This window comes from Erinaceus europaeus, chromosome 19 (genome assembly GCF_950295315.1).
Source record: "Erinaceus europaeus chromosome 19, mEriEur2.1, whole genome shotgun sequence".
Taxonomy (NCBI): domain Eukaryota; kingdom Metazoa; phylum Chordata; class Mammalia; order Eulipotyphla; family Erinaceidae; genus Erinaceus; species Erinaceus europaeus.
Window position 1 is genome coordinate 24,168,369 of NC_080180.1, and position 26,958 is coordinate 24,195,326.

Sequence of the window (26,958 nt, forward strand, 5' to 3'; positions counted from 1 at the left end):
AATGCATGAGGACCCTGGCTTCAAGCCTCCTGTCCCCCATCTGCAAGGGGGATGTTACACAACTGGTGAAAGAAACAGTGTTGCAGGTGTCTCTTTGTCTTTCCCTCTATCTCCCCCCTTTCCCTTCACTTTCTGTCTTTATCCAATAAGTAAATTAGATATCAAAAAAGGAATGATAAGCAGAGCATCACTGTGGCAAGGCAATATTGAGAGGGTCAAATTTGGGAACCTCATGCTCTAGTCACCTCAATGCTCTAGTCACTGCACTACATATGAGGTACTTGTGACTTTTTGAAATTTATTTTTTTCTGGGGCTAGGCGGTGGCACACTTGTGATCAGCTTCTATTAAGCATGCATTCTTTCCCACTAAGGCAGCCCATGGAAGTAAAATAGATAAGAGAAGACTCAAAGACCTTTTCTAGTCACTGTTGTGATTTTTAATGGAGTGGGTATTTTTGGTCATTCTGGGCAGGAAGATAGACCATGGGGCAGACAGAATCAGGGTATGGAAGAGATAACCAGATAGGTGGATTTCTACACATACCTCCCACCCCCCCAATGAGTAGAGAATCATGGCAAAAACATCACTTTGTACACAAAACTTGAAAGCTCACAGTGTATTTTCCCCAGAACATTGTATTCACATTATTGAAGACAGCAAGATTCACTTATAAACACAGCAACACAGAACAACTGAACACATGAAAATAAATAAGTGCACTCCATGCCTGGCCAGCCCGTGGAAATAGCCACATCAGCTCGGTAGCAAGGGAAGCATGGAGGCCAGAGTGCAGTCTCTGAGGTCCAAGGTGGGCTCTGGGGGGAACCTGAGCCCCCTGAGGTACAGTCCCATTGCAGCCTGAGCCTTTTCAAGTCTTGAAGATTCAGAGCAACAACTCTATCAGGCTGGTGCATGGTTCAGAGGATGGGGAGAAATCTTTGAGGAGGCAGGTGATTATCCTCTTGCAGCTAGGGTACCCCAGGAACTCTGGGGGTGGGATGGGGCTAGTACATTTCAGTTTCAGTGGGCGGGGATGAGATGGGACTGTGAGGCATTTCCATTTCCACCTTGAAGAAAACATACCTACTCAGTATAAAGGAGGAACTGGGCCTGGATCTTCTGAGGGTGTGAGGGTACAAGGCACAGGCAGCCTGGCCTGGGTCACTAACCTTCCACTCAACTACTGTCTCCCCTCTAGGGCTGGAGATACCGAGCCATCAATGTCCTTGGCTCACCTACTTCCCACATCAGCCCTCTCTGAGGCTCAGTCGCAAACCATCTCAGCCTTGCTGGCTGGGGAGGCTGGCCCCAGGAGGCCGCTGAGGTGGCCGCCTTTCCTCATGATGCAGCTTAGAACCTGCCCCAGGTGGGGGAAGGACCATCCCCACATCAGGTGAGTTTTGAATAGGTTCTTAGTCCCTGTCGGTAGACATCAGTCACCTCTTGGCAGTCCATGAGGGAGAAGCAGCTGTCTCCCAGGGAGTCCTGCCGCCAGCGCCTCAGGCCCCTGATCCCTGGGGTCTCCGAGGGGGGCTCCTCTAGGCCCCTAAGGTTGTCCACAGACACACAGCCCCGCAGCAGGGGCTCAAGCCGCTCGGGCAGGTCTAGCTGGTCGAAGGACTCAGAGGACAGGATGCTGTCCTCGCTCACAGCCCCTGAGGGGCGGCTGGCTGGGGCAGCAGGGTGAGGGGTGGCCAGTTGGTCCAGGGAGCCAAAGGTGGCAGGACCAGGGAGGTCCAGGGTGGTGCAGGAGAACTTGCCATTGTGTTTGAGGATGCCCTTGCGATGCCTGAGCAGCCCTGAGGGCTGGGGGGGCTTGGGCTCCTCTGGGTCCCCACCCACAAACACGTCACCTGAGTCCAGAAGCTCCCCAGACTCGCTGGGCTCTGGAGAGGAGTAGTAGCCTGACTCACGCTGCCGGGCCTTCTTGAGAATACCCTTCTTGGGGAGCAGGGGAGCTACCTGGGGAGCCAGCTCTGAGGGCACCGGGCTCAGCTCTGAGTCTTTCCCAGATCCCTCTGAGGAGAGGGGGGTCTTTTTGAGGATGCCCTTGGGCAGCTTGGCCTTGCTGAGGCGAGGGGGGTCCTCGTTGGCATCCCCCTGCAGGGTCTGAGCCATGTCGTTCTCTTTGCGGGACTTCTTGAGTGAGTGCTGGCGCTCCAGGCCAGGGGTAGCAGTCCCCCCCCCAGGCACATGCTGCTTGAAGAAGCTGCACACACGGGCCCCATTCTCCAGGAGTGGCCGAGAGGAACGCCGCAGCCAGTCGGCCATGGAGGCTCGGCCTGACTCCCCACCAGGGTGCCCTGCCTCGTGTGGTGCCTCCTGCTCTCCTACATGGGTGGCATAGCCCCAGTTGACCCACCAGTGACTGGCCACATCTTCCAGGGTGGCCCGGCGGGTGGGGTTCACCATGAGCAGCCACCGGATCAGGCCACAGGCATCTGGAAGACAAAGGATGAGGACTTCAGGTTGGTGGCCAGGAGAATGAACACCCCATGGGTGGACCCCCGTATTAGCTAAAACATGGCTCCTTCTTGTGTCAGGGGTGTCACTCATACCAGATTCCTGATGTCATAGGCTCCAACTCTGCTGGGGTGAATGCCGGTTTCCTCTTCTTCCCCCCCCCCCCAAAGTCCCCTTCCTTCACATCATGAGCCTTGATGGATGTTAGTATGCCTTTCTTCCTTTCAGAAAGAAAGAGACCAGAGCATTGTTCATTGCTGGCTTATGGTGGTCCTAAGGATTAAACCTGGGGTCACAGAGCCTCAGGCATGAGAGTCTTTTGTGGAATCACTCTGCTCCCCAGACTTCTTTGCTTCTTTTTTACTTATTATTATTATTTAATTTTTATTGGATAATACAAAGAACTTGAGGGGAGAAGGGGAGATAGAGAGGGAGAGAGAAAGAGACACCAGCAGACCTGCTTCACTGCTTGTGAAGCTTCCCCCTACAGATGGAGACTGGGGGCTTGAAACTGGATCCTGTGCACTGTGCATTCATCCTGGTGCACCACCACCTGAATCTTTCTTATTACTCTTCCAATATTGATTTATGAGAGAGAAAGAGAGGATCAGAGCATCACTATAACACAAGCAGTGCCTAGGATTAGAAGAATGGAGCCACTGTTCAAGGGAAAACTGCAAGTTTTTACACCCTTCCAGCTTTCATCAAGTGTGAAAAGACAAAAAGATTTCCCTTCTCCTCCTCCTCCTTCTTTTTGTGGAGTGAGGACATCATACATGCATGCATTCATTCATTGCTCTGGGCCACTTTTTAACTCAGAGTGAGAGAAATGCTATATTGCTGGAGCTTCCCTCAGTGCCCTAGCACTCTCCATATGGTGCCAGGACTCAAGCCTGGGCCCTACCCAGTGAGCTCTCTTTCTGACCCTACAGGAAAATTGCTAAGTGTGAGGACAGAAGAGATGACTGCAGCAAAAAATGATCTCAGAGTGACCTCTCCACACACACAGTTCACAGCGAGAGCAGACATGCCTGAGGCCCCTCCCTCTGGGAGGCCAAGTCACTGGAGGCAGAGATGACAGCAGGAGTGGGTGGGGCAGCTCAGGAAACTGTTCAGGGGCTGCCACACACCCATGCCCTCTTCACTTGAGTGCTGCCTCTGCACTTGGTTCCCTGGGAGCCAGGGAGGACACCAGGGCCTGGATGAGGAATCTTATCTTGTCACTCACCGGAGGGCTTTGGTGGCTCCCGGTAGGCCCCACTACTGATCTGTTTCACCAGCGTCTTGTGGTCCTGTCCATCAAAGGGCATGGTGCCATGCACCAGGATGTACAGGAGGACGCCCAGAGACCAGCTGTCCACCTGAGAGAAGGAGGGAGTATAGGAGGGAGGATCAGCTAGGGTATCATGGAAAATAAAACACTACCTACATATTGGGGGACCCAGGGACCAGGGCATCTAAGGACCACTTACCTCTCATGCCCTGGAAAAAAGAGGTGACCCTGCAGAAGGGCCTAAGGTTCATAGGAAGAGATGCTGTCAATCACACCCCCAGGGGCAGAGAGGCAACCACAAGCAGTGGTGCGAGCTCCCCTCTGGGTCAGGATAGAGTGACTGTGTAAGGGAGGGGGCCAGAGCTGGAATGGGCATCCTGAGACCTCAGTTGTAATTAGCAAACTTACAACACCTGGCTAGAGATCTAGTTGATTTCAACAATCTCTCTCTCTCTGTGTGTGTGTGTGTGCATTTCTGAGTTCTGTGTTCTGAGAAGGGAACTGGCTAGAACTCTAATCAACCTGCCCACCAGGATCTCAACCACAGTAGCTACAGACTGTGTGTGTGTGGGGGGGGAGGGGTTTCAGACTCACCTCAGGGCCTGTGTAGGGCTTCCCATTAACAATTTCGGGGGAGGCATAGAGGGGGCTCCCACAGAAAGTCTGCAGAAGCTTGTCTTGGTGGTAGAGGTTGGAGAGGCCAAAGTCTGCGATCTGTGGGGGGTGAATGAAACATGGGCAGTGGTCACCCCAAGTCCTGGCAGTTCTTTAGTTGTCCATCCACACCATCCCAGAAGGAGGAAAGGGAGTCTGTAATCTCTAGCCCCACACAGAGCATAGATGGGGCCATGGTTATAGCCCAGGAGGGTGACATCTTATAGGACCTCCCCAGCCACCTGGTACTAGGGTTCAAGGGGCCCCAGTCCCACTTCTCATGCCCCAGAGACCCCTTCCCCCAAGAACTGTCAGATAAAGCCTGACCCCTTCACCTCCAGCAGGTGTCATATGTGACAAGGGAGGTGCTTTCCCTCTGGCTCCTTCGTTTATGGCTTTATTGACCTCTTATCAAACTGTTACTAGGCAGAGCCCATAACAAGGTCAATGATCGCTAGGATGGGAAAGTTCGTGCCTATTAGCCTGTGTTGCTTTCTGGGACCTGGTGCCCCTCCACCTGTCAGCATCAAAGTGAGCCCTGCCCAATCCAGGAAATGGCTGGATGAGGAGAATGAACTCAGGTCCAGGGCACCTTGGGGCATGGCTCAGAGGCCACTGAAGGGCTGAGGAAGATGGGTGGCAGAGAGCTGAGTCTACTCTTATCAACCTGCACTACCCAGACCTAAATTTAACTCAGAGGACCTGGAAATTCAGCAGCTGCAGGAAGCTGGTGCTGGAATGCAGGGTCTGTGGGAACAGGTGCCAGGGGCCAGCTGACTGTCACAAAGTAAAATGCACCTGCATGTGTGAGTGTGTATGTGATGCAGGTGCAGAGAAGAGCTCATGCCATGGCCACGTCCTCCCTGCCCATGTCAGGGCTGTGAGCAGAGGCCAAGCTGACATAAGGATGCTTGTCACCCTTATAACTGCACAGGCTGACCTTGGCTCTAGCCCAGGCTCAGTCACTTGTTGCCCACAGGACCTAGTATAAGTCACCCCTTTCCTTGGAAGTGGTTTTCCTGCCATAAAAGGTGCTGGAGTGGATGGCTGATAGGTGGTCTGAGCTTTGCCTGGTTCCTTCTGGAACCCCCTAATCTGTGAGCTTTGGGATACTTGGCAGGCACAGTACAGACAGGCTGGGGAGCTGCCAGAAATAAGAAGTGGGGCTCACCTTGATATTTCCATTGGCATCTATAAGGATGTTTTCCAGCTTGAGATCTCGATGGACAACTCCATTCTGAAAGAGGGAAGGACAAGGGTCAAAGGAAGGTAACTGAGAATGGAGGGAAAATTTTAAATGTGGGGTAAATACAAAAGGGCCAGGTGGGAGTGAGCAGAGTCAGACTGAGAAACTGAAAACCCACACGATTCTTAGATGCTGAGTTATCTCTGCCCCTCACTCCCCCCTCCCTGTGTGATCCTGGGCAAGCCTTGGCTCTCTCTCAGGTGCAAGCCAGCCCCAGAGCCCAGAGGATTATATACCTGGAAGCACAGCCTTGGGGTGGGAGAAGGCTCACCTGGTGGCAATAGTGCACGGCCGAGATGATCTGCCGGAAGAAATGGCGAGCGTCACGCTCACTCAGATGCTGTCGCTCACTGATGTAATCGTACAGGTCGCCCCGGCTGGCATACTCCATGACAATCACAATCTTGCTGCTGTTCTCAAACACTGGGGCAGAGCAAGGCAGATGGATGTCAAGGCAGGCTCCTCCCCTGAGCCCGGGGGCTCCTCCCAGACCTTAGCTCCACAGACCCTCCCTTTAGACTGCCTGCTGATGGTGAAAGAGGCACTCTGGGGGACTCAGAAGCATGTATCCCAGTGGCCACGACTCAGAGGACAGGCTCTACTTTATACTTGAAACATAATGCCTGTAGTAGCACCTGCCTTGAAGGTCAGAAGAGGGTTAAAGGCACACAAAGGTGGTTTACAAACTTAGAAGTACTAAGGACCCTTAGCTATTCACCATCCTCAATGTCTTTGCTACTTAGGTAGAGTATCCAGGTCTGGGCTTTGTATGTAGAAATAATGAAGGACTATTTGCCAGCTGACTATCTGGGTCCCTGGCCACGATCTTGCCATAGCCGGACCACCTCCACACACAGGAAGGGCCCTCTTGCCACCCCAGGCCTTGTTCTAGCTCCACCCGCTTGGAAAGGTAGGGAAATGGCTGGTTCACCAAACTGGTCCTTCAGCTGGGTACGTGTCAAAGCCTGTACACCCATGACATTGCATCTTTGTGTCAAACGGGTTCCATGAGTCTGGCCTGCTGGGCCAGCCCCAGAGCAATTGCTGTTTCGTCTGTGAGAAACAACTCAGGGAAGAGACTTAGTTAAGAGGACTCCTAACTCCCAGGCAGTTGGGTGCTTGACCAGAAGGACTGGACTTCCCCTAAAGATGGCATGAGTGGGTGGCCATGGCCCATGCTGGCCCTCTGGGGGTATCTAGGTGAGACTTTACTCCTGAGGTCCCCCATATTTCTGCAGGGGTGCATGCACACTTTGTGCCATGGAAGTGGGGTCAGCAGCTAACCAGGGCCCATTATTGGCGCTCCTAGATGAGAGGTCAGTGCCCTGGACTGGAGATACTGTCAGGACACCTCTCCTGATCCCTGTAGCAGGAAGGGGGCAGGCCTAGGGGAGTCCTGCCAAATACAGAGTAACTGTGAAGTCCCTTTGACTACTAAGTCAAAAGCTAGAGAACTAGCCACATCCCAAACATCAAAGTTCAGATTTCAGACTTAGATGGAGATATGGGTGTGGGGGAGACACACACACACACACACACACACACACACACACACACACACACACCAATCACTAAGTCCAGCCTGGCTTAACCAACCCTCTGTCACTCGCCCACTCTACCCTAGGGAAATGTACAGAGACACAATTAGCCTTCTCAGCCACTTGCTTGGACTCCTCATGGGACAGGCTCAGGCCACAGGGCCATACCAGCAGCTCTACCGTAATCTTCCTGTGGCTGGCCCCAAAATAGGAGACTTACTTTTCTTACTTCCCACCAAGAATACTCAGAGCAGGGGCAGAAAAGAACTTCAGACTCCCTCCCCACTCTTCCTGGCTTCTGCTACCCCTCACTGCTCATCGTGCTGCTATTATGTAAAGTCTCAGAGCAGACAGGTACATGTGGGAGGATGCTCCTCCTCATTCCCTCATCACCCTTTCTTGCTCACTTTGTTGTCTGGATCACAAGGAGCAGGGCAGCTGGAGTGGAACACCAGCACTGATGTCAGACTAAGAAAAGGATGGGAGAGACAAGGGAAGAAGGCAATGGCCAGCCTCCTGCGGGAATGATTCAGATTACAGGACAGATTGTCGGAGACTGACTCTTAGGTTCTATGAAGAATAGCACCCACATACCTCAGACAGGTGTACCTCTATGTATATTGCAGCCTCCCCCGGATTGCTGAGAATCTCATGGGGGCAACAGAGGAGGTAGTGCTCAAGTCTGGGAAGCCTAACAATAGCAATGACAACAACAAACCTCCAATCCACTGGGTTCCTCTTATGAGCCAAGAAGAACTGAGTGGCATTTGATTTGAACTCTGTAACTTATTCTGTGATGCCAAAGGGCAACCCAGTTTCAGTGAGGAACTGAAGCCCAAGACTAGATTTAATCAGTTGCCAAAAGTCATCCAACTGGCTTTCAAACTCAACTTTTAGCCAGCTGTAACACCTATATGTTTCTTTCTAACTCCTTGGTGTCATCTCTTCTGATAGTTGTTACACACACACACACACACACACACATACACACACACACACACAGCTTTGGCTTCAACCACCCAAACTCCGTACCTTCGTGGATGGCGATGATGTGGGGGTGGTTGAGTGAAGACATGATTTCAATCTCTCTCCGAATGTGTAGCAGGTCCTGCTCATCTTTGATTCTGTCTTTCCGGATTGACTTGATGGCCACCTGGGAGCAGAGAATGCAGGCAAGTGAGAAGAGAGGCTTAGCAGAGCAGGGCAGACCTGAGGAGGGTACCCTGGGGGAGCTACCCTTGGACAGCTGGCTACACTGACCATGGCATACCTAGACACCCTGCCAGCCTTCATCAGCACAGGGTGCAGAGGGGCTGGAGACCCCTTTTCTAGAGAGGGTCCCCAGCTGGGATGCTGCAGCCCATGTAACAGGACAGAACTTATTCAGAGTTCCCAGATGAAGCAAGAAGGTAACCCGCTTCACTCCTAAGGCTGGTGCTTTAGGACTTATAAGCAATTTGCTGCACTGTGAGCACAAAGATTGCTTTGCCTACTGACCTTCACAGTGAGGAGGTGGGGGCTGGGGGGGGAAACTTAAAATGGCCTGCTCAAATCACACACCAACAGTTGTGAAAATTAATAAACCAGGCAGGGACCAGCAGAGAGCTTATCTGAAGAGCGTGTACACTTCACCTTGCATGGGGACCTGGGATGGTGCATGGAGCGGAGGGCAGGGAGCTTCATGGCAATGGAGTGGTGTTTTGGCATCTTTCTTCTGGCACTCTCCCTGTAGCCCTCCTTCTCTCTCTCTCTCTTTTTAAAATTAAAAAAAAAATTACCTTTTTTGGATAGAGACAGCCACAAATTGAGAGGGAAGGGGGTGATAAAGAGGAAGAGAGTCACCTGCAACTGCTTCACCACTCGTTAAGCTTTCCTCCTGCAGGTGGGGACTGGGGGTTTGAACCCGGGTCCTTGTGAATTGTAACCTATGCACTCAAGCAGCTGTGCCACCACCCAGTCCCACTATATTTGTCCTTTTTTATATGTTTCATCCTTTTATTTAGATTGGGGGTGGGGGAAAGCAGCCAGGAGTGGTCGAGTTGTGTGGGCACTGAGCCCCAGGGATAACCCTGGTGATAAAAAATATCAATGAATCCTGAAATCACTATGTCAATAACATAAGCCAAATACAAGGACAAATGTACTGTTTCATTTGTATAGGAAATTAGAATGGATAAATTGACAGACAGAAATACAGGTTATCGGTAGTAGGAATGGTGGGGTGGGGGAAATGATTGCTTAGTAGGCCCAGAACTTCTGTTTGGAGGGATAAAAGGGCTTTGGTAACAGATAATAGTGATGGCTGCACCACACTGTGAGTGTGCCTAATAGGTGACTGCATCGCACACTTAAGATTATAAACATGGGGGAGCCAGGCGGTAGCACAGCAGGTTAAGCGCAAGTGGCACAAAGTGTTAATAGACCAGCATAAGGATCCCGGTTCAAGCCCCCGGCTCCCCACCTGCAAGGGAGTCACTTCACAGGCAGTGAAACAGGTTTGCAGGTATCTATCTTCCTCTTCTCCTCTCTGTCTTCCTCTCTTCTCTCCATTTCTCTCTGTCCTATCCAACAATGACGACATCAATAACAACAATAATAACTACAACAATAAAACAACAGGGAAAAAAAGGGAATAAATAAAATAAATTTTAAAAAGGGGAAAAAGATTATAAACATGATGTTATATACATTCTACCATGCCCAAAACAACCATCCATAAATGGTGGAGATAGCACTATTATGGTATTCTCTTCAGTCTGAATGAAGACTGTGACTTCCCCAGCAACAAACAAACACAGAACCAGAGCTGCCCTATGGTCTTTTAAAAAATTTTTTATATTTATTTATTCCTTTTTGTTGCCCTTGTTGTTTTATTGTTGTTGCTATTGATGTTGTTATTGGATAGGACAGAGAGAAATGGAGAGAGGAGGAGAAGACAGAGAAGGGGAGAGAAAGATAGACACCTGCAGACCTGCTTCACTGCCCGTGAAGTGACTGCACTGCAGGTAGGGAGCCAGGGCTCAAACCGGGATCCTTAATCTGGTCCTTGTGCTTCAACCTGCTGTGCTACCGCCCAACTCCTCACTACTGTCTTTAAAGGTGAAAATGCCATATAAGGATTAAAGCCTCTGGCTGTTGTGTGGCTCAGGAAGGGTGGAGTGAAGCAAGAGGAAATGGAGAGAACTGCCAAGATGCAGCTGAGGCAAAACCCAGTCACTTTCTCGGCTCCACCCCCAGCCCTCAGCAGTGAGGGTGACAGAAAAAGGAGAGTAACACCTGAGCAAGTCTGGGACCCAGAGTTCACCTGCAGGTTCTGGGGCTGTCCCCATTGGGGTGCTTGTGTTTTCTGTTCTTGGAATAAACAGGCTGAGCCAAGGTATCTGAGGTGCTTTCCCCGCCCGTTGGCTCTGTGAGAAAAGCTGCAGGGAAGCCAGGCCCACAGGCTGGCAGGGGTGCCCGTGGGGGTGGGGAAGATGTCGCAGGGCTGGTCAGTTCCTGACAAGGCCTGTGTAAGGACGTCAGTGGACGGTAAATACCAGTTTTCCTCTTCACTGGAGACAGCAAGCTAAGAGAAATTTGAGGTAAACAGGTCTCATTCAGTTTCCCAGGAGGGTTTGCCTGCCTTCAAGGTTCAAAAGGAGACAGAAGAAAGGAAGCCCCAGCTCGAGGGAGGGGCCTCTAATCCCCCCTTTCACAGGGCTGTGGACGCAGACAATGGCTTCGGGCTCTCAGAACAGCGGGGCGGCTAGGCAGAGTTCCCCATCGGACAAGAATGCGGAACAGGGCCATCCCGTAAGAGAAGCTGCTCACAAAGCAGTGGCCCGGTCACCCCAGCAACGGCCGGGGATGGCGTGCCCTCCCGCCCTGCTCCGCCCCCGGCGCTGCATCCCTGAAAAGGGGAGGCCCAGCCGCCAGCCCTCAGTGAGCAAGGCGGCACGGACAATAAGGGCAGGTCACCAGGGAGCCTCATCTCTGAGATGCAGGAGAGGCCCAGGCAGCAGCTGCTCCTCAGGTCCTCTCTCCACACCCCCACCCCTCGGGATACAAACCAACCAAATGTGTTAAGCAGACACCTCTCAGGCTTGGTGGGGCAGATGTAAGGAATCTGTGTGTGTGTGTGTGTGTGTGTGTGTGTTTGTGTGTGCATGTGTGTGTGTGTGTGTGTGTGCATGTGCGTGTGTGTGTGTGTGTGTGTGTGTGTGCATGTGCGTGTGTGTGTGTGTGAATCCTACAACTAGGAGGTACCTCTCTCTTCTGGATTCAATATGCACACCCTTCTCCCTGAAGGGGGGACTTAATAGACTAGTTATTTTCTTTTTAAACCTATTTACTTTGCTTATTTTTATTTATTAAGGGACACATTTAAAACATTTTATTTATTTATTAGATAAACACAGAGGAAAAAATCAAGAGGGAAGGGAGAGATAGTGTGGGAAAAAGAAGAAGACATCTGCAGCACTGCCTCACCACTCAGGAAGCTTTCCCTCCCTGCCCCCTAAGGTCCTTGTATGTTATAACATAAGCTCTTTGCTTAATTATTTCTTTATTTCTTTTTTTTTGTCTCCAGGGTTATTGCTGGGGCTTGGTTCCTGCACTACAAATCCACTGCTCCTGGCCTGGAGGCTATTTTTTCCCTTTTGTTGCTCTTGTTGTTGTTGCTATTGTTGTCATTGTTGTTGGATAAGACAGAGAGAAATCGATAGAGGAAGGGAAGACAGAGAGGGGGAGAGAAAGATAGACACCTGCAGACCTGCTTCACCTCTTGCAAAGTGACTCTCCTGTGGGTGTGGAGCTGGGGGCTTGAGCCAGGATCCTTGAGCTGGTCCTTGCACTTTGCACCATATGCCCTTAACCTGCTATGCTACCACCTGGCCCCCAATTATTTATTTAATGAGACAGACTGAGAGCAAAGCACTGATCTGGCATATTATGGTGTCTGGGATGGAAGACAGGGCCCCATGCTTGCAAGTCCTGTTCTCTACCCACCTCCTGAACTACCTTTCTGGCTAGGAAAGTTCTTTGCTATTTTAAAATTAGATAACAGTTGCAATGCTATGAGCTCCTTGGAGATAAAGTCTCATAAACTTGTTCTGATGATAAAAACAATCATACATAAATCAGTTATCTAGATAATGAAACAAACATTTGAGAGTCTGTTACACACACAAAACCAGACATATCTTGCACATAAAAACATACAACAATGAGATGAATAGCATAGGCATAGGGGAAGAGCTCTGAAGAAAATAAGGCATAAAAGAAATGAGTTTTTAAAAAGGCAGGGCCTTGGGAGTCAGGTAGCGCACGTGGTGCAAAGTGCAAGGACTGGCATAAGGATTCTGGTTCAAGCCCCAGCTCCCCATGTGCAGCGGGAGTCGCTCCACAGGCGGTCAAGCAGGTCTGCAGGTGTCTTTCTCTCCCCCTCTCTGTCTTCCCCTCCTCTCTCCGTTTTTCTCTGTCCTATCCAACAATGACATCAATAACAACAACAATAACTACAACAGTAAAACAAGGGCAACAAAAGGACATAAATATTTTTAAAAATTTAAAAAAAAGGCAGGGTCTTGTGGTCTGGGAGGTGGCACAGTGTATAAGGCATTGGACTCTCAAGCATGAGGTGCTGAGTTCAATCCCCAGCAGCACATGTTCTAGAGTGATGTTTAGTTCTTTCTCTCTCCCTCCCTATCTTTCTTACGAATAAAGAAATAAAAATCTTAAAAAAAAAAAAAAAGGGCAGGGCCATGGAGGCAAACACAGATGTGCACAAGGCTTTCATGCCAGAGTACCAGAGATGCCAGGTTCAATCCCTTGTATTATAAGAAGCAAGAATTGAGCAGAGCTCTTTTGTTAAAATAAAATAAATTTAACTTAGTTGAACCCTACTGCCCATTTTTTCCACCTTACTCAAAAGAGTGGGAGACCCAGGCATAAAGGTGATACCCATTTGAGTTCCAGGTCTATGATTCTAAATCAGAGGTGTTAGTCCTCAGTGTTCTGGCCTCAGAAGGTAAAGGAATGTAAGGCGCAGGGCCCTCAGTTAACCACCTTAGTTAGGTCCTAGAGAGCAGTTAGTCTGACACTTTCCAAGAAGGAAACAGTTTATGTCATCAGTTTTCTACTAGTCCCCAAGCAGATGACAGACAAGGAGAGTGCTTTATCACTGACCTGGTGGGGCTACTCCCCCACCCCCTGGGGCTGTTCTCTTTGGTAAAATAGACACAGCAGCTGCTCAGGCCCAGACAGCACTCAACACAAAGAGAACACCCCACAATTGTTTACTGATGAGCTTGTGCTACAAATATTTATTGATGAAGTTACTGGGCCATTCCCAGACTAACAGCCCAGATAAGATACTCTATCCTTCTCAGGCAAGGGTGGAGAGTCAACCTTGGTTCTGAGAACTAATTTTTGCGGAATCTTTGTTCTCACTTGCAAGATAGCTGAGCAGCCATGCCCCAGAATAAAGTATAGTGACTGGGGCCAAGGAGCATAGAATAGATCACCCAGAGGTGAATGGACTTGAGCCAACCCTTGCTCATACAGGCAAGATTATTAATAATGCCTTTAACATTTAAAAAAAATATTTATTTATTTCCTTTTGTTGCCCTTACTTTTTATTGTTGTAGTTTTTATTGTTGTTGTTATTGGTGTCATTGTTGTTGGATAGAAATGGAGAGAGAAATGGAGAGAGGAGGGGAAGACAGAGAGGGGGAGAGAAAGATAGACACCTGCAGACGTGCTTCACCACTTGTGAAGCGACTCCCTTGCAGTTGGGGAGCTGGGGGCTCGACCGGGATCCTTACATCAGTCCTTGCGCTTTGAGCCACCTGTGCTTAACCCACTGTGCTACCACCCAACTTCCAGTAATAATGCCTTTTTACTCTCTAAAAGTCTTCACCTTCCAATGATATATTCTTTCTCTTTTTAACATTTATTTATTTTCCTTTTTGTTGCCCTTGTTTTTATTTATTTATTTATTTATTCCCTTTTGTTGCCCTTGTTTTATTTTTATTTATTTATTTTTTTAAAGACTTAAATTTTTTTTATATTTATTCATTTATTCCCTTTTGTTGCCCTTGTTGTTTTATTGTAGTTATTATTGATGTCATTGTTGTTGGCTAGGACAGAGAGAAATGGAGAGAGGAGGAGAAGACTGAGAGGGGGAGAGAAAGACGCCTGCAGACCTGCTTCACCGCCTGTGAAGCAACTCCCCTGCAGGCGGCGAGCCGGGGGCTCAAACCGGGATCCTTTCACCGGTCCTTGCGTTTGGCGTCACCTGCGCTTAACCCGCTGCACTACTGCCTGATTCCCTGCTTGTTGTTTTATTGTTGTAATTATTATTATTGTCGTTGGATAGGACAGAGAGAAATGGAGAGAGGAGGGGAAGACAGAGATGGGGGAGAGAAAGATAGACACCTGCAGACCTGCTTCACCACCTGTGAAGCGACTCCCCTGCAGGTAGGGAGCCAGGGGCTCAAACTGGGATCCTTACGCGGGTCCTTGTGCTTTGTGCCACATGCCCTTAGCCTGCTGCACTACTGCCAGACTCCCCCAATGATATATTCTATAGCCATCTTACTCAGAAGAGGTGGGAGACCCAGGCACAAGGGTGGTAAAATGTCCACTGAGTACCAAGTCAGTGAGCCTTTGTAAACTATGCCATGCAAGACAAGCCACTTAAATGATTAGGCTAAGTGGTCTAGCTAGTTTTCATCTGAAAAATGAAGGACATGTGATCTTCAAACATCAACTGAATGCTTACTAGGTGCCTGGCACCTTGCTAGAAGTTAAGGATTCAGAAAAAAATTGGACAGAACATGGACCAGGAAGGTGGCTCAGTATGTATGCTTGGTATGGGTAAGACCCGGGATTCAGTCCCACAAAAAGAAGAATGACAAAAACAAGTTGAACATCCTAAGTGGTGGAAGTATGCTCTGCTCCCCTTTCTCTCTCACTCCCATACAAAAGAAAATGCTTAAAAACTTAAACAGTTTTTGCATTAAAGTCTTGGGTCCACAGAAGGATTGGCAATTATGTCATCTCCAGTTCAGTATGATGAACATCACAAGGGATAACCCTGCCTGCCTGGATATTTCTTTGTCTAGGGGAACAGGGAAAATCATCTCTGGGAACAAAAAACTTTAGTGGGGCTGCTGAGGCAGGAGAGGGAGGCCAGGGAAGGCCTTCAAGTGCATTCCAGGCAGGGAGAGAGGTGGGAGCAGAGGCCAGGAAGAAAGGAGCCATTCAGGAATTTGTACATCACAATCACTAAAAAAGCTCCCTTCCACACTCTAGTATTCTTTGCTGAGTTGCTTCAGAAATGGGACATGGTTGCTAGCCAGTAAGGAGCTAGCCAAGTACTATAATCATGGACTTGAACAAAATTCCTACAGGATTTCACCCCCAGTGACTTGCCTGCCCTTGAGGGGATACATGTTGGAAAGGTGCAAACTGATAGCTAGGTTCCCAAGTTTCCCAACAGTTTAGGCACAAGATGGGGGAGTGTTGACTGGAGAAACCACCACCTCAAAAGACAAAAGTTCTTTGGTGATGCCTTGCCTCCAGCTCTCTGTTACTTACCCCCAGAGAAGGGGATGCCTTGCTCTCTGCTGTGGATCAGGCTGGGGAGCATGCCAGTCACCCCATCCCACTCATAGGTACACAAACAAGCCAGAGGGATAGCTGCTGGGGCTCATTTGGCTCAATACTTCTTCCTTCCCTCCCCTTATCCTGGGACCACAAACCAAGGGTGATCTGGACTCAGGAGAGGAGGGCAGAAAGGTCTTGGAAAAGACTTGTGGATAAAGCATTGGACTCTCAAGCATGAAGCCCTGTGTTCAACCTCCAACATCATATGTAACAGAGAAATGCTCTTATTCTCTCTCTCATAAATAAATAAAAAAATCTTAAAAGAGAAATAAAATAAGGGGGCTGGGTGGTGTTACACTCAGTAGAGCACACACATTACCATGTGCAAGGACCCCTAGCTCAAGCCCCTAGTCCCTACCTTTGGGGTGGGGTGGGGGGGTTCATGGAGTAGTGACGTAGTACTACAGGTCTCTCTCACTCTTTTTCTCCCACTTCCCTCTCAGTTTATCTGCTTCTATATAAGTAAAATAAAATAAAGGAGAAAGAAAAACACTCCCAGGAGTGGTGGATTTGTTGACACCAAGCCCCAGTGATAATGTTGGCGGAAAGAAAGAAAGAGAACTTAGAAGTTCTGGCTCCAAGTGCCAAGAAAGAAGGTGCAAGCTCAGCACCTCTGGTCACAGTAGTGGCCTGGAGTTGGACTTGCCTCTCACTGGCCATTCCTGAGCAGCCACTGTCTGGAAGGCAGTGTCTGGAAGGCAAGGAGCTTTAGGATGACCCACTTAGATACTGGGGAGAGGAGGTGGGGCGGGTCTGGGCTGGTCTGGGTCTGGCAGGGCAGAGGTGGGTCTTCAGGCTACTCACCAGCCCACCAAGCTTGCAGGAGAACCAGGCAGGAAGATCTGAGTGGGCTCTGAGTAGAGACTGAGCCCCTCTCCCAAGCCCATGCAGTGCCCTCCCTCTCCCTCCAAGATAGTCTCCTACCCACTCTGCCAGGTTGTTAGGCAAGGCGCTTCCCTGCCCAGCCCTCTCGTGTGGTTTGGCCAGAGCCCAAGGACAAGAGTGGCCTGCAGCCGGAGCTGCCCTCCCTGCAGATGAGCAAGCAGGCAGGTGCAGTGAACCCTGGCTTCTGCTCTACAGAGAAAGTCTCAGAGTAGCTGGGGGTGAAGTGAGGGGTGGTGAAGTGGAGCTCTTTTCTGGAGCAGGAGCTGGAGGAGAGAAACAGAGACCGAAGTGGTTTGGTTTAAAGAGAATGAATGTGCTAAGGACCTGAATTCAAGCCCTTGGTTCCCACCTGCAGGGGGAAATCTTCAGAAGAAGTGAAGCAATGCACATGCTCTCCACCCCCTTCCCTCTTGATTTCTCTGTCTCTATCCAATAAATAAATAAATAAATAATTTAAAAAAGAGATAGGCTGAACACAGCCCATTCCTTTGTTCTGGGCAGCACAGGGTCAGGGGTCAGGATTGGGGGTAGAGTCTAGTCAAACCTGACCTCACTTGGACAGTGACACTGCCTTTAAATGTCATCTGCTGTGCTGAGCCCTTTCCACAGATTATTCCATTTGATCCTCTGAGAAGTCCAGGAGGTAGCAGTCTCATCTCCATTTTACAGGTGAGGCAACCCAGCTGGCAGGCTCCCTGCTGACCACATGGAAACCAGGTTCCCTCAATATAGGCCAGGTACAGGAGTGGGGATGACCCCACCTACTAAGTGTGTGTGTGTTTGTGTGTGGGGGGGTGATGCTGCACAGCCAGGCAAGTCTTGGCACAGCACAAGCCTGATCAGTCAGGGTCTGGGGTGGTCAGGCCAGGAGGCAGTGCTGCAGGCATGACAGAAACCAGCACAGGACAAGTCATGGCCTCTCAAGGCCTCAGTTTCCTCATTTGTCAATGAAGGACTATTTCATTCATGTTTAAACATTTTGAAATCCCCCCCCCAGCAATGCAACATATAAAAGAGAGAAGCACCCTCTCCCCATGTCACTAGGACCCCACTCTAGCCCCTCTTGGTGCCCCTAGGAGGTTAGGACTCCAAGCAGACCCCAAATCTTTTGAGGAGCTCCACCACTACAAGGCCAGGGGAGGGATAACCAGAGCCTGGGGAGAGTCCAGGAGGAAGTGTCCTTTGGAAACCAGGAATGCACTAGAAGATCCAGAGCAAATATTTGTTTTTCCTTTGATGCCCTGCTGGAGTAGCCATTAGTTCTGCCCACCTGCCCCTCCTTCTAGGCAGCCCCATCTGGCCCCTGAGCTCTGATCTGGGCAGGCTGGGAATAGAAAGTGCTAGAAAGGTAGAGAACTGGGCTGGGACTGGCTCAGCAGCCTTTCCTGTGAACCTACTCCCCACCAGCAATCTCTTAGCCCTCCCCCCACAACAACTATCTAGTCCCCCAACAATCTATTCACCCCACTAGCCATCTCCTGCACCCAATAATCTCCAACCTAACTATCTCCTAGCCCCCAATAGCAACTGCCTAGTCCCACCAAGTCATCTAACTCCCACTAGTAATCTCTTTGCCCCCAATAATCTATTAGCCCTCCAACAATCTCCTAGTTCCCACCAGCAGTCTCCTAACTCCCAACACTCTTCTCCCCACCCCCCAGCAATCTCTTAGTACTGCTCAACAATCTCAGTGCACTTCCAGAACAGTCTTGGACAGCTCCGTGCCCCCTCTCTCTACACTGAAGTGTCCTGAAGCACCATGTGGGAGTCCCTTCAAGGAGGAGAGTGAAGCGGCAGGAATGGGGGTGGAACGGAGAAGAGGAGAGCTGTGCAGAATGGAGAAGCCATCAACACAACAGGAAGCTGCTCTTCAAGAAGGAGGGAAGACCCCCTTCAGCCCCCAGGGCAGGTTTCCAGCACAAGCAGCCCTTAGTCTAAGGCTTCAGTACTTCAGAGTGGCTGCCACCTGCCTGATCTTGGTGCCTGAATGTGAGCCAGGAGACTAGAGAGGACTTTTTGAATTCTCTCCGTTCTGATGTAATAAGAGCTAGAATCCCTGCCTATAGCCACTGGGACTTGAAAGCTGAAATCTGGTTTATCTCACTCCTGAATCAATGATGTCTTTCTCTCTCATACACATACACATACACACCTGCTCACAGTGACTCGGGTCAAGGTTCCTGGAACCTCTGAACTTCAATCAAAGCTCTCTGGCTTCTGGGCACCCCCAGTTGCTATGCATGACCCCATTTTCCCACCCAATAAAGGGCTCAAGCTATGAACCATGATGGGTAGCTATTCTCCAGCTCATCCCCTGACAAAGCCAGGCCCAGCAATCTCAAGACTGGAGACTCACCGGGCCATCGTCCTTATAGAAAGAGAAAGAGAAGGAAAGCCAGGAAGTAAATGATTGCCCAACAGTCATAACCTGGCAGCGGCCAACAGGGGTGTCAGGCCTTAGCAGGAAAAACAGACTCAGGGGCCGTAATCCACCTCCTTTCTCCAGCATCCAAGCTCCTTCACCAATGAAATGATTTGTTGGGATTTCAAACCAGCTACTAGCTGCAGAAGTAAACAATTTGGGGAGGTGACAGCTTCCTTAGCTGATACGCCCCCCCCCATACACACACACCTGCCTCATAACCAGCACTCAACAGGATCTGGCACAATAATCCCTACATACCTGTGCTAAAAGGCTTGCTAAAATGCACATCACTTGGCCCCATCCTAGACTTCATAATAAGCACTCCTGGGTGTGGAGTCGGAAAATAATTGTTTTATATAAACACCGCAGGTGATTCCTAAACACATTAAACTCAAGCTTGAGAGGCACTGCTTGCCTCCTTTCAGAGCTGGCCTTTCCACACAATTTAGATGCTCATTTTGATTTCATGCAACACCACATCTGCTGGCGAGGGAGGCTATATTTTCATCATTTTGCAGAAAGAAAATAAGTTGCTCAAGGTCAAACATACTTGCCACTGCCACTATCACCACCACAGCTCACAGGGCTTATTTCTGAAAGACTTGAGAACCCAAAGTTCTCTTGGATACAGTGGATCTTGCGCCAGAGACTGGTTTCACATTTCCCGCAATACAAACCCATCAGAATGAAACTTTGATTCAGTTTCGGTGATGGAAAGAACCTAAGTGTCAAGCCCACCCCACTGGCTGCCAAGTTAGCCTAGTTAGAAACGAGTTGAAGAACTGGACACGCCGCTCTTTCATCCAGCTATCTCCACTAGCCCCTAGGAAAAGCAGGTGCCTTCTGCTTCCTCGTCTCATTCCACGTTATCCTGAGAGCACTATTCAACCTAAGTGTTCTCTTTACTGGGGAGCCTTCTCGCCCCCAAGACAGGACACTCTTGGTCCGCTATGCGCCCCAGCAACTTTACTTCGCAGTCATCACATGTTGCTGGTTTGCGGGTTCTCAGGCGCAGGAGTCTTGCACAAACAAAAATGCACACACACACACACACACACACACACACACACACACACACACACACACACACACACACAACACGTGCGCTCACCAGGCGCCCAGAGTTCTCCCGCGCCTTCTTCACTTTGCCGTAGGTGCCCTTGCCCAGGGTCTCCAGGAACTCGTAGCGGTGACGCAGGTTGTGTTTGTGGTGGTGCCGCTTCACCGCCTGCTTCTTCATCAGGGGCTTGGGCGATTTGATGAGCCCGTCGGCCAGAGGCCGGGGGAAGTCGGTGGCCAGCACTGAGGCGGCGACAGCGGCCGAGGGAGCGGGGCCCGGGCGCCCAGAGAAAACTAGCGACTCCATGGGGAGCTGGAGGGAGCTCTGCATCGCGGCGAGGGATGGAGCTGGGAACTCAAAAATCGCAGGTTTGCTTGCAGCAAAGCTCCGCATTCCAAGTTGTTATAAACGCTTCGTGGCCCAGGCCCCGGCCACACCCCTCCGCACACATTGGTCTGCCGGTTAGAGGCATGTGACCAGAGCCGCCTTCATTGGTTCGGCCGCGCCTCCGGCTCCGCCTTCTTCCTTGTGGGCCGGGAAGGTGTCAAGGGAGCCCCGCCCACGAGGCCGCAGAGGGACAGGCGTGGATCGTGGGGAACCCCAGCGGAGGTGATTTGGCGGCTTGGTGCTACTGCGGTCTGGAAATCTGAGGGCCTCTGGAGCTGTTCTTGGCTCTGAGTGCTTCTCCATCCTGGCTAGAGCTGACTGTTGACCTTCTGTTGTGCTGTGTTCTCAGGTAGCAAGGGGACAATCTAAGCGGAACAAAGCACTGAAGTATTTCTCCATCAGGGTAATTTGCCTTTCACAAGTTAAAATCCATATTCATTCTAAGATCTTAAGGGGGAAGGAGAAGGGATGGAGGCAGACTCCAGTCAAGTGGGAGGGCTGTGGAGACAGCTGTTTCGGGGGCCTGAGTTCACATCTTCACATAATTGGATCCTCCAAATGAAATTCTGCAAAGTTCTTGTCCTTTTATCAAAGAGGCCTTGTTAAGTTGAATGGCTCCCTCAAGATGTGGTGGGATTTGTGAAGTATTTGAAGGAGGTGGGGGTAGCTAAAGGCAAATATCCATTCATTAAAAAATAGTATTTGGGAGTCGGCGGTAGCGCAGCAGGTGGCGCAAAGCACAAGAACCCCCCATAAGGATCCCGGTTTTAGCCCCCGGCTCCCCACCTGCAGGAGTTAGCTTCACAAACAGTGAAGCAGGTCTGCAGGTGTCTATCTTTCTCTCCCCCCTGTCTTCTCCTCTTCTCTCCATTTCTCTCTGTCCTATCCAACAACGACGACAACAACAATAGTAACCACAACAATAAAACAACAAGGGCAACAAAAGGGAATCAATAAATAATAATAATAATAATAAATACTAGTATTTAACTTGTGTCCCTGCCATCTGTAAATAACGGCCGGTCCAAAGTTTTGCTTTTGTAGTTTTGGAGTCAGGTGGAGCACTGGTAGTGAGGAAGTTTCACTTGGCTTTTATACATTTCACTGATTGATTGATTGATTGACTGATTGACTGATTTATCTTACCAGAGTGCTGCTAGCTCTGGTTTATGGTAGTGCTAGGGATTGGACCTGGGAGCTTAGAGCTTCCTTTGCATAACCATTATACTATCTCTCCAGCCCTTAACTTGGCTTTTAAGGTCTGAAGCATTAGGTCCAGAATCCACATTCTCAGGGCTATTAGAGTGAGATGAGACTATCTACAGGTTCTCCACTTGCCTCTAAATGTGGAGTGTGATGAAGAAACATTTTCTCTGGCTTGGGGAGATAGCACAATGGTTATGTAAAAGACTTTCCTGCCTTAGGCTCTTAGTTCTAAGGTTTAATCCCCAGCACCACCATAAACCAGAGCTGAGCAGCACTCTGGTCTGTCTCTCTCTCTCATAAAATAAAAATAAATAAAGTGTTAAAATTTTTTCCCTTATAGTTTTATGTTAACCCAATCCTGTGAAGTGGCCATGAGACCCTTCCCCACATGGTATCCCTTTAAAGATCTCCCCTCTGCCTCTGGGTATTTGTGACAATAGACTAAGGTTCCTTTAAGGGCTATTTCTTTCTCCCCCCTGAGATCTACATTCCTTCTTGGGGTTCTAGTTAGCTGGGTAGATTAATGGTCTAAAGAGGCAGAATGGGTAATAGAAGATAGAGCACAGGTCTGAGTATTGGGAGACTTGAGCTCTAGTCCCAGCTGCCACCAGCCAGCTCTATGTCCTTCTACCAATCACTTTATTCATTCCACAGTTACTCCAAGGGGTATTGGGTTTATATAAGGGCAGAGTGATGACAAGAGGGACATGATCTCTGTCCTCAGAGAATTCTCAGTCTAGTGACAAGTAAATAGGCAAATCTTAGACAGAGGAAGATTTCTGCTTCCCACACCGGGACCTCCTCCCCCATGATGGGTGAAGAAGAGAATATTTTTAGGGTGTACAGCAGGAGGAAGCCCTTTGCTAGAAGGAGGGAGTTGGGCAGGGGCAGATTCTTGCACACAAAGTCTCTTATTTGAGACTTGAAGGACATGTGACAATTAGCCAGATGAATCATCTTTTCCTCATAAGATAGATGAAAGGAGTGCATAGACAACTGGGGATTCCCTTCCAGGCATAGTCTAGACTCCTGGGAATTCTCCCACGCATTCCCAACACCTAGTGCAAAGCTAGGCACAAAAAATGCTTATAAACAAACAAATAAATAAAAACACCCTACCCCCAAACCAAAGAACATGTGCATTGGAATGAAAAGAATAACACAAGAGCATCAAAGGGTAACAGAGTCTCCCTGAAATCAGCAAACTGGAGCTGCCCCTTCCCTCGCCCCATTTTTAATTCCTTTGACCAGAATGTGAACCCCCATCAGGGAGTCCAGGGAAAAAAGACATCTTCACTGTTTCAACCAAGGAGGTTGCCCAAGGACTTTGGGGATAGATGGGTGCTCACAGCGGACCAGCAAGAGAGTATATAAGGCAGAGTCAGAAGAGCAGGTGGCTCTGAAAGGGTCAGAACTGCTGAAAGAATCACCCTGGAACTCCTCAAGAAGAGGACCTGGTCTGCGGGAGTGAGGATGAGCAGAGTCTGCTGGCAGCAGAGGAGCCAGCTACAGAGGAACTGGGGAATTCCTGGGTTATGTACTCAGAGGGGATCTGGGCAGGGTTGAGCTATTTTAGTCCTTTGCATCCTGCCAGGCACCCCCACCCCAATTGCTGATGGTTATCTCTCTGCAGGACTTGGGGAAGGCCAGGTACAGCCTGGAAAAAGAACTGGGAACAGTGTCCTTATACACTTCAAAGGCTGGGGCTGGAGGTGGGGACTCAGGCTGAGTGTGTGGGGGATATTACACAGCCTCGGGTAAGGATAGCTGTATGAGGTGCAGGGACATAAGACATGCTTTGGGGATGAGGTGAGAGCTTAGGGGTTTAGAAATGGCTCCTGAAACAGATCTAGATGAGTCTTGGGTGACTCAGAATTAGCTCCCTCATGTCCAGAAGTTGACAGTCTGGTAAGAAAAATAACGCAGAAACACAGCTTATTATGCAATCTCCAAAGAAGGGCCCTCCAGAGAGGGGTAGAAAGTACTATAAGGTGCTGGGCTATAAGGATATATAGTTTCATTCTAACTCAAGGTTTGAGTGAGGACCTCAGAAGAGGCCAATTGGATTTTGAAGGAAGGGTAGGCTTTGAAAAATGTATTCTTATCATACCAGGGTGATAGCTTACCTAGTAGGGTACTTGCTTTGTGATGTGTGGGACCTGGGTTCACAAACACCACATGGGAGCACCATGGCACTAGGGGAAGCTCCGGTGTTGTGGTGTTTTTCTGCCTGCTTCTTTCTTTGCCTGAAGCCTATTTATTTATTTATTTATTTATTTATACCAGAGCACTGCTCAGCTCTGACTGATAGTGGTACTGGGGATTGAACATGGGACCCTGGAGCTTCAGACAAGAAGTTTTTTGCATAACCACTATTGCTATCTCCCTGGTTCTCTATCTGAAATTTAAAATGATGATAAAGTCACTCCAGGAACAGTGAAGTAGTGCATGTGCAAAGCCTCAGTCACACACACACACACACACACACACACACACACACACACACACACACACACACAGTATTTTTGTAGATTTATTTACTTACTCAACTCTGGTGCCAAGGACTGAAGCTGGAATCTCAGCCTCAGGCATGAAAGGCTTTTGAGTCACCACTATGCTATCTCCCCAGCCCTAGATTTATTTTTATGAGAGAGAACAGAGTACTACTCACCTCTGCTATGTGTAATACTGGGGTTAGAACTTGAGGCTTCAGGCATGAAAGTCCCATGTTTTACCCACTGAGCTATCTCACCAGTCCTGGGAGAGTGGATTTGGCAAGTTGCAAGGAAAGCCTTTCAGGGATGGGGTGGGGTGAGGTAATGGAGGGAGATATTGAGCATTTCCTACTTTGAGATTAGTCATAATGTGGGTGCCTGAGCCCTTCTTTCTTTTGCTCTAGGAAAGGGATACAGGCTGGAGGCTCAGTTCATCACTCATCTTTAACCCCAGACCACAACTACCATTCTCCCTCCCCAGAGCCCTTTGCATGAGCTGCAGGCCACAGTCACCCCTGGATGGTGAACACTGTGACCTCGAAGACACTGACCTTCCCCTTTCAGGGGCTGCTGGAACTGTTTAGGAACTTACCATTACAAGTGAAACTTGGAGACCCCAGAGGATTGTAAAATCTGTAATTAATAGGCAAATTGGCATGCTTAACTGAATGCTGCCCTCTTCTGATCAAACTAAGCCTAGCAAGTTTTATTGGATGTCCCAAACTGGCCACCAGTGGAGGTTAGGGGGCCTAATAAGGTGATCTGTTACTATGAGTCATTCATTCATTCAAAAGATATTTGCTGATTAACTGCAATAATAGTTATAAAGCTATCCAAAATTGGGGAGTTGGGCGGTAGCACAGTGGGTTAAGCACATGTGATGAAACAAACACAAGGATAAGGATAAGGATCCCAGTTTGAGCCCCCAACTCCCCACCTGCAGGGGGAGTCCCTTCACAGGCAGTGAAGCAGATCTGCAGGTGTCTAACTTTCTCTCCCCCTCTCTGTCTTCCCCTCCTCTCTCCATTTCTCTCTATCCTATCCAACAATGACGACATCAATAACAATAATAACTACAACAGTAAAGCAACAAGGGCAACAAAAAGGAGTAAATAAATATTTAAAAAAGAAAAAGATATCCAAAATTTATTGAGCCATCCTGGTTTAAACACCTTAAATGTAGCATCATGCCCAAGAATACACAACACGGTGGGTTGGGAGATGGCTTACCTGATGCAGAAACTACTTTCCTATTCATGAAGACTTGGATTTGAGCCTTGGCACCACATGCACAGAGGAAGTTTCATGAACACTGGAACTGTGCTGTGAGGCCTCTCCTATCTCTGTTTCTCTTTCCCTTTCTCTCTAACTGAAATTGAAAGGGAAAGATTCAGTGGAAGTGGGGACTTTTGTAGGTATGAAGTACCCATGAAGTCCCAGAGGTTTAAAAAAGTCAAAAGAAAACAAAAAGCTAACCAGAGCATGGAGGCAACTTCTGTCAATCTGCCATAATAGACTGAATTCAAGCATCACATTGCCATAGTCAGCAAAATAGTTCACTTAGATAGTGCTCCTACTTTGCCATGCACACAACTCAAGTTTTTCAGTCTGGCTCCCTCAAAACTCAAGTTTTTCTGTCTTGGAAGATGCTTTGTTTCTGTGATACCCCTCTCTCCAGACCTCTTCTTTTTCTATCTGAAACTGTCAATCTGGAGCTATGAAACTGTAGCAACAACAACAAAAGAATTTTGTTGCCTTGTGGTGGCCAAGGGTTTGGGGAAATTTTGTACTGAAAACAGTCCCCAAATTCTGAGTTACTATAAGAAGCTAAAAGGTATTCAGAGGCCAGGCCTGGAGTTAAGTGTGACCCAAGGAGAAGTGAGCCCTTGTCCTCAAGCTAGAGAGCATGCCTGCCTCCCACTTGAATCAGAAGGGAATACACACATGGAACCCAGAAATTAGGGGCCCCCAGTTCTAACTCCACCACCATCCCACACTGTGGACCGAGCCAAGGACTTTCTCTCCTGGAAGAATTTTGCTCATCTCTATGAAAGCATTTTAAAATTAAATATTTATTTTCCCTTTTGTTGCCCTTGTTGTTTTTCATTGTTGTTGTAGTTATTGTTGTTGTTATTGATGTTGCCATTGTTAGGAGAGAAGTGGAGAGAGATGGGGAAGACAGAGAGGAGGAGAGAAAGATAGACATCTGCAGACCTGCTTCACTGCCTGTGAAGTGACCCCCTTGCAGGTGGGGAGCCGGGGGCTCAAACTAGGATCCTTATGCTCGTCTTTGAGCTTTGTGCCACGTGCGCTTAATCCCCTGCGCTACCGCCTGACTCCCTAAAAATTTTAACAGTAAAAACTTAATGTCTAAAAAGCCATGTTAATAAATCAATTCTGAGTTCCATTTCATTTCTGCTGTCACTTCTCTACAGTATTGGAATAGGAACAAATTAGAAACCTCAGTGCCTTTGGAGGTGGCATAGTGGCTTGGGTTTTGAACTTAGAAGGAGAAAGTCCTGAGCTTGATCCCCCACATTGAATTAAATGTGCCAGAGCGATGCTCTGGTGTCCTCTCTTTTCTCTTCTCCTCCTCTCCTCCTCCTCTTCTCTTTCTCGTTAATGATTAAATAGCTATTTTTAAAATAGAAACCTCACTCACCACTGCTCTGTTG

At 48.9% G+C, this 26,958-nt stretch overlaps 1 protein-coding gene across 1 annotated transcript; it reads right to left on the reverse strand.

Annotated features, from left to right (window-relative positions):
• Positions 1 to 415: 415 nt before the first annotated feature.
• On the reverse strand, positions 416 to 20,600 carry NUAK2 (NUAK family kinase 2). The gene is made up of 7 exons (XM_007523135.3): positions 20,247 to 20,600; positions 8,209 to 8,329; positions 5,910 to 6,061; positions 5,564 to 5,629; positions 4,333 to 4,452; positions 3,694 to 3,826; positions 416 to 2,443 (listed from the first exon to the last, which is right to left on the reverse strand). The coding sequence occupies exons 1-7, from the start codon at positions 20,586 to 20,588 to the stop codon at positions 1,392 to 1,394; spliced, it is 1,986 nt and encodes a 661-aa protein (XP_007523197.2). The 5' UTR covers positions 20,589 to 20,600; the 3' UTR covers positions 416 to 1,391.
• Between the last annotated feature and the right edge of the window lie 6,358 nt (positions 20,601 to 26,958).

What these genes read in the sequence shown, in the direction of transcription:
- NUAK2 (XM_007523135.3), bottom strand. Translation starts at nt 20,588, where the DNA reads ATGCGGAGCTTTGCTGCAAGCAAACCTGCGATTTTTGAGTTCCCAGCT. An exon ending in GGGAGAACTCTGGGCGCCTG is followed by an intron (nt 8,330 to 20,246) that starts GTGAGCGCACGT and finishes CTCTGCTCCCAG; the next exon opens with GTGGCCATCAAGTCAATCCG. An exon ending in ATGCCAATGGAAATATCAAG is followed by an intron (nt 4,453 to 5,563) that starts GTGAGCCCCACT and finishes CACCCCCCACAG; the next exon opens with ATCGCAGACTTTGGCCTCTC.